This window comes from Lactuca sativa, chromosome 4 (genome assembly GCF_002870075.4).
Source record: "Lactuca sativa cultivar Salinas chromosome 4, Lsat_Salinas_v11, whole genome shotgun sequence".
Classification (NCBI taxonomy): domain Eukaryota; kingdom Viridiplantae; phylum Streptophyta; class Magnoliopsida; order Asterales; family Asteraceae; genus Lactuca; species Lactuca sativa.
Window position 1 is genome coordinate 57,999,354 of NC_056626.2, and position 12,576 is coordinate 58,011,929.

The 12,576-nt window shown below is 35.6% G+C and overlaps 1 protein-coding gene across 1 annotated transcript; it reads right to left on the bottom strand.

Annotated features, from left to right (window-relative positions):
* Window positions 1-10,159: 10,159 nt before the first annotated feature.
* On the bottom strand, window positions 10,160-11,455 carry LOC111878594 (uncharacterized). Its single transcript, XM_023875115.2, has 6 exons — window positions 11,436-11,455; window positions 11,189-11,315; window positions 10,811-11,116; window positions 10,622-10,729; window positions 10,388-10,519; window positions 10,160-10,321 (listed from the first exon to the last, which is right to left on the bottom strand). Exons 1-6 carry the CDS (start codon window positions 11,453-11,455, stop codon window positions 10,160-10,162), a joined length of 855 nt encoding a protein of 284 aa, XP_023730883.2.
* Between the last annotated feature and the right edge of the window lie 1,121 nt (window positions 11,456-12,576).

Consider the following 12,576-nt stretch of genomic DNA (forward strand, 5'->3'; position numbering starts at 1 on the left):
GGTTCTGTTCTTCGTGTGGCCCGAAAGTCTTTCTCTCTGACTTAGAATCTTTATCATGGTAAGAGTAATGAGGGTTTTGAGAGCGCCAAAACTGCTTTCGCTCTGAGAGATTTTTCTTGTATCTCAGGTTTCTCTGTTGCTTTTGATTTTTCACCTGTTTTGGTTGTCTGTGGATATTAGCTTTTTGTTTCAGCTTCTTAGCAACCGGTTCACTCTTCATAGATGAGGTTTCACTTGTGGAGGTGACTTCTTCTACAGGAATTTCTTTTGTGCCACTTGTACTTAGTACGTCAAAGTTGGTAGGCTTATTCAGCGGTTCGGGCACATATCTACCTTTGGTCTTCCAGGATGTTCGCTCCGACAGACCAACCGTTTCGTCTGCATTGTCTATGAGTGTTGACCAGAAAAACTCATCACAGATATCTGCATTATCTTCATTCACTATGGCAGTGAGTTCGGCTGTTTGATGTTCGGTTACTCCTGTGACCTTATACACCTTATTGGGAGTAGTTCTAACCTTCTGAAACACAACGGCCTTTTCTTTAAGGGCTGGGGACTTAGTTTTTGACAAACGAGCGAATTCCACAGAATTTTCAGAAATCAGATTTTTTTGGTTTTTGGGTTCGCTCTTGACAAACTCAGAACAGTCGACTTCATCCTCTATAGAAATTTCACTCATATTATCGTCCTCATTAAGTTCAGATGTGTTTTCAACATCAATTTTGTTTTCTGAACTTAAATTCGTACTCAATGAGTCGAATTTTTGTATGGTTTCGGTCCTGAGTTTCAGCTTATCATTTTCATCCAAAAGATTTTTAAGCATGTCCTTATGGTCTTTGGACTTTATAAAAGATTCTATTTTGTCCACACCATACATATAAGTAGGATTAACATCCTCGGAAGATACAACACTTTCACAGTTGTATGCTTCGGCATCGATTTCATCCTCCTTAAACTCAAGGAAGGGTAGAATCATGGGATGTATCTTCTGCCCTATTTTACTATTTAGCTGCAGTTGAGTAATGTTAGCATAAAGCCTTTTAGCGATCAAACAAAAAACATTCCTTTGTTTTAACAATTTCAAATTGTCTCTTTGCAAATAAATGTTTTCATCCCTAGACTTAATTAGCTCCAACTCCTTCTGCTCAATCCACATCCTTCGCTCCTCACTCTTGGATGACACCCTGCTTATTTTGTCAGTCAGATTAGAATTTGTGACCCGTGTTTGAGTTAAACAACTATCTAGATTTGAAATTCTTGAATTCAAGTTATTTAATTCCTTTTCATATGATTTTTGTGGAATTTTAAACGAAACAAAAATAGATTGTACCTTCTTGATCAATTCATCAAGTTCACTGATCTGCACACTGAGAGGTTTTGCTGTAAAGCGTAAGTCCTCTCGCTCCTTGGCCTCTTCATTTCCACCATCAGTGTTGTATCCCCTGATCTGAGATACATCGGTCACCATCAGACATCTTCCACTGGTTTCACCACCTTTTGCGACATAAGCCTTTCCATGAGAAGGCTTTCTCACCTCATCATCTTCTGAGTCAGTCGACCACACCTGTACGCCACCGAACTCGTCATCCTCTGCCAAACCCTGCACAATAAGAGCATTCATAAAAGAATTAGTAGCAGCCTTCTTCCTTTTTATCTCTTCCAGTCTTTTCATAAGACTTGCTTCTTTATCTTTCTCTTCGTCTTTCTCTGCCATCTTCTTCAGCACGCAATCCTTTGCGTAGTGATTCTTTCCTCCACAGTAGAAGCAACTGACACCAGAGTCAGCTTCACCCTTTGCTTCCTTTTTCGACTCCTCAACCTTTGGTTCATCTTTCACTCTTTCGGAACTATAGCTTCCCTGCCAATTACGATTTTTGTTGGAAGGAAACTTTTTCTTGATAAACCTTTTAGGATTTGACACCATTAAAGCATAGTCTTCAGCTGTCAGATCGTGATCTCCCAGATTAAGATCCTCTTCATCTTCTTCTACACTTTTACCCTTGGACAGAAGCGCCAGAGACCCCAGACTAGAAACAACGCTTTTCTTTTGCAGCACAATCTTTTCTTGGGATTTCAGAATTCCCACCAGTTTCGCCAGCAAGTACGATTTGAACTGCTCGTGTGCTTTAACTGTTAACACAACAGCTCTCCACTCGGATCATTTTCCTTCCAAGTGCCATCATTTTGTTTAGATTTCAGAATGATGTGGGGTTTGTTTGTCTTCACTCTTAACAGGGAACGGGAAGAACTAAAAGTGGAAAGATCATAGATGAGAGCCAACTCAGGCAATCCAACGTCCATATTCTTAGACTGATTCAGGCGATCAACCCAAGAAAATGATCCTCCAAACCACAGGCATAGTTTGTGATGAGTTAAGAAACTCTTTGATCATTTAGATCTTCTAACAGGTTAATCACAAAAACGAAAAACAGCAATATAAACACAAGAATGAATCAAAATATGTCGAATGATTTAATTTATTCAAGCCTAAGCAGAGCTCGATAAAGAACTTCCGCTGTAGAGGCTGTTAGGGTTACAAACGATAAAGATCAAATCTTTTAGAGTAATAAACATCCAAATCTTACGTACTAAGATGCATGCAAGCACCAATAAATACAAAACCCTAGATATAACTCACGAATGGACAGGCCCAATCCGGAGACAAAATGGACTAAAGAGTGAGCCCAAGACGCAACACCTTTCAGACCCTACAGTTTGGATAAAAGAAATTTAGGTATACAAAAATAAATCACGAATTATACCAGTAAAAGGATAAGTTAAACCTAGAGTGAATGGGTATTCAGGAAAACAAACCCACGTGGGAGACACAAAATCAGGTTGAACGATAGACTCAAAAGGACGAAAAACCACATCAGAAGGGAAAGCATTGATGGCTTTCAACGATTCCATATCCTCATTGTGGAAGGAGAAAACCTCATCATAGTTTAAGATTGCCTGATCATTAAAATCATTCTCGGGGGAAGTAGCAACGCCAGCTCGTGTGCGACCAGTGTTCTTAACCATGACAAGAGGAATCGAAACAACAGAAAAACAAATAAAAGGAAAAGGATTACCTTCACAATGAGACGATGACGACTTGAGAATATAAGAAGATAAGTTACTGGAATCTCTTATTTATAGCACGAAAGGGATAAGAAAGAAAATTTGACTGCTTCTCGATTACCTTGGGATAGATAAGACTTATCCATTGAGAAATAATTTTAAAACTCTCTTTTTATCTCTTTAATTTAAGTTATTCTTTTAATATTTATGAAACTAAATCTTATATTTCAGGAATAACTTGGGGGCAATTGTTAGGACCAGGATCCTCAGCTACCTCAGGATCCCGACTATTATCGTTATTATTTTTATTAATTTCTATAACATTTATATTTTGTTCATAACTAATACATGTGCAGAAGTAGTCAAGGGAAGACCAATTCTCAATGGAGAATCATCTCAACTATGCTAAAGACCCAGAATACTTAGTCAAATAACGTTCGTGAAGCTGGTCATAGAGGATCCCGAAAATATCGGACATCTTGTTGGCTAGTTTAGACTATAAATTGACACTTGTATTTCGCACACAACACACTACTTTCTACTCTAAGCTTGCTCTACAAAATAATTCAATTGTTCTTACTAAAGAATTCTCTGTAATCACCATTTTACATTAATAAAATCATTAAGGCAGGTGATCATTATCACCTCCCAATGTTTTTTGGCGGAGATCCTAGCAAGGATCAAGGGCTTTCCTTGTAAATCATTGTGTCACTCTCTTTTATCAATTGATATTTCACAACTCGAACATGACATCCTTCATTCAATTTGGTTGATTAATACTTGTGTAATATTTGACCAAAACAATTATATATTTTAGTTTCAGGGTAAAGAGAATATTTAGCATTTAGATAGCAGCTTCTCAAGACATATGATCGTATTCAAGTATCTTTTGGAATATTTCACAAAAAAGGATAGTCCTACTATTACATATGGAGATAATTTCAAGGGAGCTACAAAAGGATATGGATCTATCAAGTTGAGTTATGTTGCGTTCAAGAATGTCTCTTATATAAAGGCTCTTCAACATAATCTCATCTCAATCAGCCAACTGTTTGACGTTGGCTTTGAATTCCTATTCAACAAGAGATAAGGAAAGTTTGTTGCTCAAAAGAATGTCACTATTCTAAATGCAAACTGAAAAAATGACATTTATGTTTTGGATATGTTTTATGCTGACAACTTACTTCTTTTTTTCTTTTTCTCTCATCTAAATTGGTTTTAGCACAAGTGGCTATCGCATTTGAACTTCAAGAATATATCGAAGATCTCAGTGGATCAGCTTGTGAGAGGAATTACTAAGATGCAGTTTTTCAAGGATAAATTGTGCTCAGTGTGTGAAAAGGGAAAGAAAACAAAGTCTTCCTTCAACCCAAAGTCATGCTCTTCCATTATCAAACCTCTTCATCTTCTTCACATGGACCTTTTTGGACTAGTTCTGCTTAAGTCAAGATTTGGGAAAAAATACACTCTAATAATTATGGATGAATTTTCAAGGTTTATGTGGGTAGTCTTTTTAAGAAAGAAGATTCATTTCGTAGATGAAATCATTGCTCTCGTTAAGCATTGGGAAGTTCTTTATGATCACGAAGTAAGAAAATTACGTAGTGATCATGAAACTGAATTCAGAAACTCCGCCCGGGAAGACTTTTCCTCAATCTCAAGAATTTCTTAGAACTTCTATGTTGTTAGAAATCCCCAACAAAGTGGTATTGCAAAGAGAAGAAACAGAAGTCTCATTGAAGCTAGAAGGACTATGGTCGTTGAAGTTGGTCATCCTTTGTCATTTTAGGTTGAAGATGGAAACACAAGGTGTTATACCCAAAACCAGTCTATTATTGTTAAGCGTCATGGGAAAACTTCCTATGAGCTACTCAAGGGAAGGAAATCGGACATCTCTTATTTTCATGTTTTTGGATGTGTTTGTTACATCTTGAATCAAACAGTTGAGGAAACAGCTCATGTCACCTTTGATGAAGACTCGTTCATTCAGGATCAATTTGATCACCCCTCATCAATCCTGAATGAACTTACTTACAGTCCTTCTGAACTTGTTCCTGATTTCCTACCAAATGGCGTTGAACCTATTGTTCCCAATATTGATCAATTCATTAGCTCACAACCTGTCTCTGAAAATCAGCATGTCATCCTTGAAGAAGATGAACCATCCAATCTGAAAGAGTCAGCCCAGAGTAATACAAATGTAAGTTCTAATCCAAGAATTCTTCAAGATCATCTTGAATCACAAATCATTGGAGATGTAAATTTTGGAATTCTTACTCATAGCAAAGTCAGCGGCAACTTCTACATGTTTGTAAACTTCGTCTCAGTGATTGAACCAAAGAATATCACTGATGCCTTGAAAGAAGTTGATTGGATCAACGCTAAGCGGGATGAGCTAAATGAATTTGACCTTCATCGTGTGTGGACTCTTGTTCCCAAGCCTCAAAGAAATACTATCATTGGCACTCCCTGGCTTTTCAGAAACAAAACGGATGAAGATGGGATGTCATAAGAAGCAAAGCTAGACATGTGGCTCAAGGTTTTTGTCAGCTGGAAGGATTAGTCTTTGATGAAACATTTTCTCCCATTACTAGACTTGACGAAATTCGCCTGCTTCTTGCCTTTATTTATTTCAAAAACTTCAAAGTCTATTAAATAGACATCAAGACTGCCTTTTTACATGAAAATCTTGAAGAAGAAGTTTTTCTAAAAAAACCTTTCAAGGTTTGAAAGTGAGGAGTTTCCAAATCATGTGTATTGTCTTGATAAAGTTGTCTATAGTTTAAACCAGGCTCCTAGAGTATGGTATGACACATTGGCAATCTATCTTCTTGCAAGTGGATACAATCAAAGAAAGATTGGCAACACTTTGTTCATCAAGCATTCATGATCTCACATAATTTTGCTTAAGTGTATGTTGATGATATCATTTTTGGGTCCACTAATGAAAAGCCAAGCTCGGAATTCACAGAGATCAAGGCTAAAAAGTTTGAGATGAGTATGATGGGTGAACTAACCTTCTTTTTTCGTTTGCAGGTTAAACAACTGACTGATGGAATTTTTATTTGTCAAGCTAAATATATTGCAAATATACTTAAGAAATATGGTTTCTCTAATTGCAAGCCAATAGAGACTCTGATGTCCTTATCAGCATGGCGTTGATGTGAATGCAACTCTATTTCAAGGAATGATAGGCTCTCTGCTCTATCTTACTACTAGTCGCCCTGACATCTTGATTGCTACTATATTGTCTGCTCATTATCAATCCAATCCTAAGGAATATCACCTTCACGCTTTGAAAAGTATCTTTCATCATTTAAAGCATACACCCAATCTTGGGTTATGGTATCCTTGTGATTCTAAGTTCAAGCTGCTAGGATACACTGACTCCGATCATGGTGGTTGTGGAATTGATCATAAAAGTACTTCAGAAGGAGATCAAATGCTAGGAGATAGACTGGTAAGGTGGTCCAGCAAAAAGTAGACATCAGTGACTTGTTCCACTGCTGAAGCTGAATATATATTTGTTGGAAGGTATTCTGATCAGATCCTATGGATTCAGAATCAACTCTTAGATTATGTTCTAAACTTCTCAAAGGCTCTCATATGCTGTGAAAACACCAGTGCTATTCAGATGATACAAAATCCAGTGCAACATTCCAATACCAAGCATACTGATATCCGTCAAACTTCATCAAGGACATCATTCACAAGGGATAGGTGGAGTTATTCTATATTTCATCCACCAATCAGTTGACTAACATTTTTACAAAAGCATTTGACGAGAAGACTTTATACTAATTGATTGCAAATCTTGGCATGCTTTCAGTGACTTAATTATTTTCTAAATTTTTTGATTAAACATTGCTTCTGCTTGCTTTCTAAAAAGCACAAAAAACACAAAAATAAATGCTAATTTTATTATGTTTATAGATTTTTATATAGGTTGCTTAATTTTTGCTTCTAGTATTTACAAGTATTCTCTTTTCTCTCTTATTCATCTTTCAGGTCTATCTAAAATTTATCTACATCTCCTTTCTTTAGAGTTTGTGAGAATTGAAGTTCTAGTGAAATATCTCAATGCTCTTGGTGCTAAAAAAAAGAGTGGCATCATGTCCTCTTATTCTTGTGAATGCCTATTTTCTCCTTCACTCATTGTTATGAATGCAAGGAGCAACCATCAATTTCCAATAAGTCTTGTTTTCATCTAATGAATTATATTCAGATAAAACCTCGAATTCCCTCATGTTGATCTTGAGGCCACGATGGATTCATGGATTTGAGCCAGTTAACTCGTTGGTTACAAAGACTGATCTCAGCTTCTCTCCTGATCTTGATGAATATGAAGCTTGGAGTCCATCTACAACGTTTCAAGGATAAATGGCTTCATAATTCTTCATTTATAGTGAGATGTATCATGTACTGATGAGTTTATCATTACTTATGTTTTCTTTTATCCAAAGTCAAAGGGTAGATATATCAAAGAAAGGAAATTAATTAATGAGTGGTTATTTCAAAATATTTATCTTTGATGATGCTACGCAAAAGATTTTCTGAAAAAGGCTATATATAGAGCCTCTGAAAAGGTTATATATTCTCTTTCCTTGTTTGACTAACTCTTTTGTTTGTATTCTTATATTATTTATTATTTCGTACCATTTTTTAAAGGATCTGACGGAGGCATCTCTAAGCCTAGTATGTAACTTTTGACAAATCATCCTCCCTAGAAGCATGTTGTTGTAAGTGATTGAATCTCTCTAAGTCCCTCATCAACGGGACCATCTATTGAGAACATTGAGTCACCCCCTCACGCTAACTGTATAGCATTGTCTAAACTTTCTAATTAAGAGTGTCTGGTCCAAATAAAAATTGATATAAACATTTGGGTGTTTATTCTTAGTTAACTATCTCACCTTACCTTGTCCCTGGAAGCATTTTTGTCGTAGGCATCAAGTCTCATGTTTTGCTACAATATTGAGCATAACCCAATGGCTTACATTGATTGCACAGTCATCGGTGTAAGATATACTTGTTTGTTCCTTAAATGACAAAGGGTTATTCATGTCCTTGACCTCCTAGTCGTAGGTATGACATGGTACCATTATGAGTTAACGGAGAATCTTTGACTCTAGAATACAATTAAAACTCTATGATACGAGAATTAAAACATTTCTTGCTGATCAGTTATATTTTTTAATGATTTATGTTGATTTCACCTCAGCGTGACTGAAACAATCCATTATCTCCATATTTTTTTCTTTATATTTTCATGACACAATGTATGATACCAGACGCTGATGAGAGTTTGAAAATTTTGTGCTGATGGGTATATCATTTTCCGTGATATATCACATGCACCTACCCATTCTTTCCCAACAATTCTTTTATTTAATAAGTTAACAATTCACTGTATTAGCCATACATAGATAAAACTTCGACACTCTTTGTAGATGGGTTCATTTCATACCGGAATGTATTACTTGCAACATACCACTCTTGCCCATTTCTTCTAATAAAAGTGATTAATGAATCAGCATATGAAACCACACGCTGATGAGATCTCACAATACTATGTCAGTGAATGGTAGTTTAAGCCCAAACTATCAAGAGACATCACAATCTTAATAGACTGCAAGTTGTAACTCTAATACTTTGGTCTCCTCCTCAAGTTCTATTTTACTACTAATGTTAAAAAGGGGAGAAACTAGCTAAAGATGAAGAAACTACTAGATGTTATTAAACTAATGATAAGTATGAGCACAATCTAAAGGGGAGTCTAGCTGACATCAACATTCTCAGCTTTGACACTCTTTGCGCTGTCTGCTGCGACTCATACATGTTGCCTCCACTGATTGACAATCATAAATAGAAAGAAAAAATATTCTCAGGGGGAGCATTCATTAAAGCCGAAGAACTTAAAGTTTCCATCTTACTCTCAGGGGGAGCACGAGCTAAATAATTCATTAAGTATTAGTTTTGACATCATCAGATAGGGGAGATTGTAAGGTCACACCTTATGATTTGATAAGTCAAAAAGTCTACACGCTATCTATCAGTGTCAGCATATCACAACTATCAACGTCAACGTTTAGTATAGTTATTCTATGTAATCATTTTTATAGGTGATATATTCTATATATATATATATATATATATATATATATATAACAGATCTGATATCCTTGTGATTAGGATCGGTTCGTAGTATAGATAGGATACAATCCATATAATAAAGGGATATACTTGTATAGATTGGTATATAATCTACATTATGGTAAACCCTAATGTAGAGAGTTTGTCTTGGTGGCCGTCTTTGTAACAATCTGTCTTCTTGGTGAAGACGTATACTTTCTTGGTGAAAAACAATTTGGAGAACTCTCTGTGTTATTTACTTTTTGTTCATTGTTTTCTTAGATTAGTTTACTTTTGTTCTTTATACTTGAAGCACTACAAGAAAATTTTGATTTTGCTACGGATTGAATCCGTTGCAAAAAGCTGAAATTCCGTTGCAAAAGACGAATAGCGACGGAATTTGCAACGACCTATTTTTGTCCCTAAAAATGTCGTAGCGAGGGGTTTGCAACGGAAACGATAATTCCGTCGCAATTGTGATAACGGAATGAAATCCGTGGTAGATGGTATTCCGTAGTAGGTTTCCATCATAAATTTTGTGGTAGTTCTTTCGTCACAAATTTCGTTGTGGTTAATCCCTAGCAAAATCTGTGGTGATGAATCCCTAGCTAAATCTGTGGTGATGAATCCCTAGGTAAATCAGTGGTGATGAATCCCTAGCTAAATTCATGGTGATGAATCCCTAGCTAAATCCGTTTGATGATCTCCTAGCAAATTATGTGGTCATGAATCCCTAGCAATTTTAGTGGTGTATATATTATATACCAGATTCAATATGGACCGATTGATAATTGATTTATAAATTATATCCAAATAATTTTGTAGTAATATATGAAAAACAAAAAAAAAAACAAAAAACTCATAACCATTATATCATAAAATAACAAAATAATTATTTATTACATGGAAAAAAGAAAGTTGCTACTCTAAAATACATAATCTTCAATAAACATATATCAACCTACTACTCTTGTTGTTTTGTAACGACATTAATAAGATCCAATGTCGTTTGAAGTTGTTTTTCAAGATGCCCGATCCTTGCTTTGTTTTCCTCTTGTTGGGCGTTCATCATTTCTTTAAGCTCTTCGTTTTGCTGTTTTTTTAGCAACAAGTTCCCTCGTTTCTTCTATTTCATGATTTTTTTTTCCAGAATGTAAGATACATCCGTTTTACCATTCCTATTGGGAACCACCTTTGCAAAAGAGCCTAATCCATAAAGTCTTCTTTTTTTATCATGACCACCAACAACAGCATAAAATAGCTTGTCCTCCTCAAATTCAACACCTTTAGCTTCCAACTCTTCCCGTTTTTCTATATAGGCCGCCTACAAGATAAAAATATTATAAGTTAAAAGATATCAAATATAGGAATGATATTATGGAGTAGCTACAATATAAAAGTTAATTTAAACTAAAATGAATATTACATGAATTTGTCTATCTTTTTCATTTGTGAAAGTGACTTTAACATGATTCTTAGTGTGTGTATACAGGAACAATTCACTATGGGGTGGCTCATGTCCTAATTTCCTCTTCTACATAAATAACATATAAAAATTCAAATATACAGATAAACATATGCAAACATTGATACGATATACCATTTAAAAATTTACAAAATCAAAAGCTATCTTCAAATGACATGCGGTTCCAGCGTTATGTGTGGGTTTTGCTACTCCATCAGCCACACTGTTACGCCTATTTTTCTTGTTCTGCTTAGACTTTAGCTTGTATTCTTCTGTATTCCATTTTAATTGACAGGAGTTCCAGACTTCCTGTGAAATATGAGCTGGTTTAAAGCCATGTTTTTTTCTTTTTGGGCTCCTCATGTTGAAGAGATATTGACGATAACTTTGTGTCACTTTCCTTGCCCAAGCTTTTCTCACCAGCGAGTCTATTGTCTCATCCCAACAACATTTTTTCTACACATTAACAATATAACATAAGTTGAAGTGTAAATGTTTACCAAACAACAATTTATGACTTATAGTTACCTGAAACTCTTCCCAATATAATTCACGCATTTCTTTGCTTACTTGTGTCCAATCGTACCCTTCTGGATCTACTCTTTGTTTAAAGGACTGACTAATAACGTGTGCACAAGGGCCTGGTGGCATTAGCCTGCAAGTAATCATGTGATGTGTTAAGTTATGAATTGATATGTAGGTGTAAACCAAAATTTAATACATAAAAAAAGTTGTAAGTAAGATTTGAATTGGTAACTCATGTATTTTTCCAAACATGAACATTAAAACGTCCATCTGGTCCACAATCCTCAAAGGAATTGTTTTCACCTTCTACACTTTCCACTACTGATCCATTCATGGGTGGTTGTGTTGGTGATGGGGTAGATTCTAGGATAGGTGTTGTTGATGGGGTATATTCTGGGGTAGGTGTTGGGATAGATGTATATGTTGAGGATGTGGTAGTTCCTTTACTTAAGAAAGGAGTGGTAGTTATTGTAGTTGGGGAGGATGGTAGTGTAGATGCGGGTTTTGAGGTTGTGGTAATAGATATAGGTGGTGATGGTGTGGTAGTTGGTGTTGGTGTTGAAGATGGTTTAGATGATGTAGGTTCTGAGGTTTTCATTATTGATGTTCGTGTTGACGATTGTATTGTTCCAGTTTGTGAAGTTTTAAATGTTTTTTCTAAGGAGGGTGTGGATGTTTTAAGTGATTCCAAGGAAGTGGTAATCATGGGTGATGTTAATGATATAGGTTTAGGGGTTTTGTTGGTAGATGTTATAGGTGCTTTGGATGTGGTTGTTGGTAGTGGCAAGTCGATTTCTTCATCTTGTAACTATCTGTTTACGAATTTTGCAGTAGAATTCTTGTTGCGTTTCATAACTTGTGGTGGAATGAATTTAGTTGGCTTCACACCGGATGCTCCTTTTGGTTTCGAGGTCGACATCTTTCTGACACAAACAATAAAAATAAATTATATATGAAGGCATTACTTTGCAAGCAAACGATTAAATAGAATCAAAACCAATTTACGTAAAGATGATCAGAAAACAAAAAACGATCGATCATCACGACAACAGTAAATTAAATAAATATAAATTTTAAATGAGGGACAATCTATATCGCCAAAGTCAGTGCACAAACGTATAATGAACAAAGATTTCGATCAATAAGCCGTCAGAGATGATGATTACAGAAAATGTAAACCCTATTTCTAATCGGTAAACTTAATAATATGCAGCATAAACGTGTCTAGGTTGGAGGGAAATGAATTGTGAAATACTTTGAACCTCCGCTAATAAAAAATTCGAACTGTGCTAATTACCATTAAATATTAAGTAATTCAAATTTATTTAAAGTAGTTATAGATTGATAAATAGGGTATATACATATAAATAACATCAAGAAAGAACATAGAG

What these genes read in the sequence shown, in the direction of transcription:
- LOC111878594 (XM_023875115.2), bottom strand. Translation starts at nt 11,455, where the DNA reads ATGGACGTTTTAATGTTCAT. An exon ending in TATATTGGGAAGAGTTTCAG is followed by an intron (nt 11,117 to 11,188) that starts GTAACTATAAGT and finishes GTTAATGTGTAG; the next exon opens with AAAAAATGTTGTTGGGATGA. An exon ending in AAAAAGATAGACAAATTCAT is followed by an intron (nt 10,520 to 10,621) that starts GTAATATTCATT and finishes TTTATCTTGTAG; the next exon opens with GCGGCCTATATAGAAAAACG.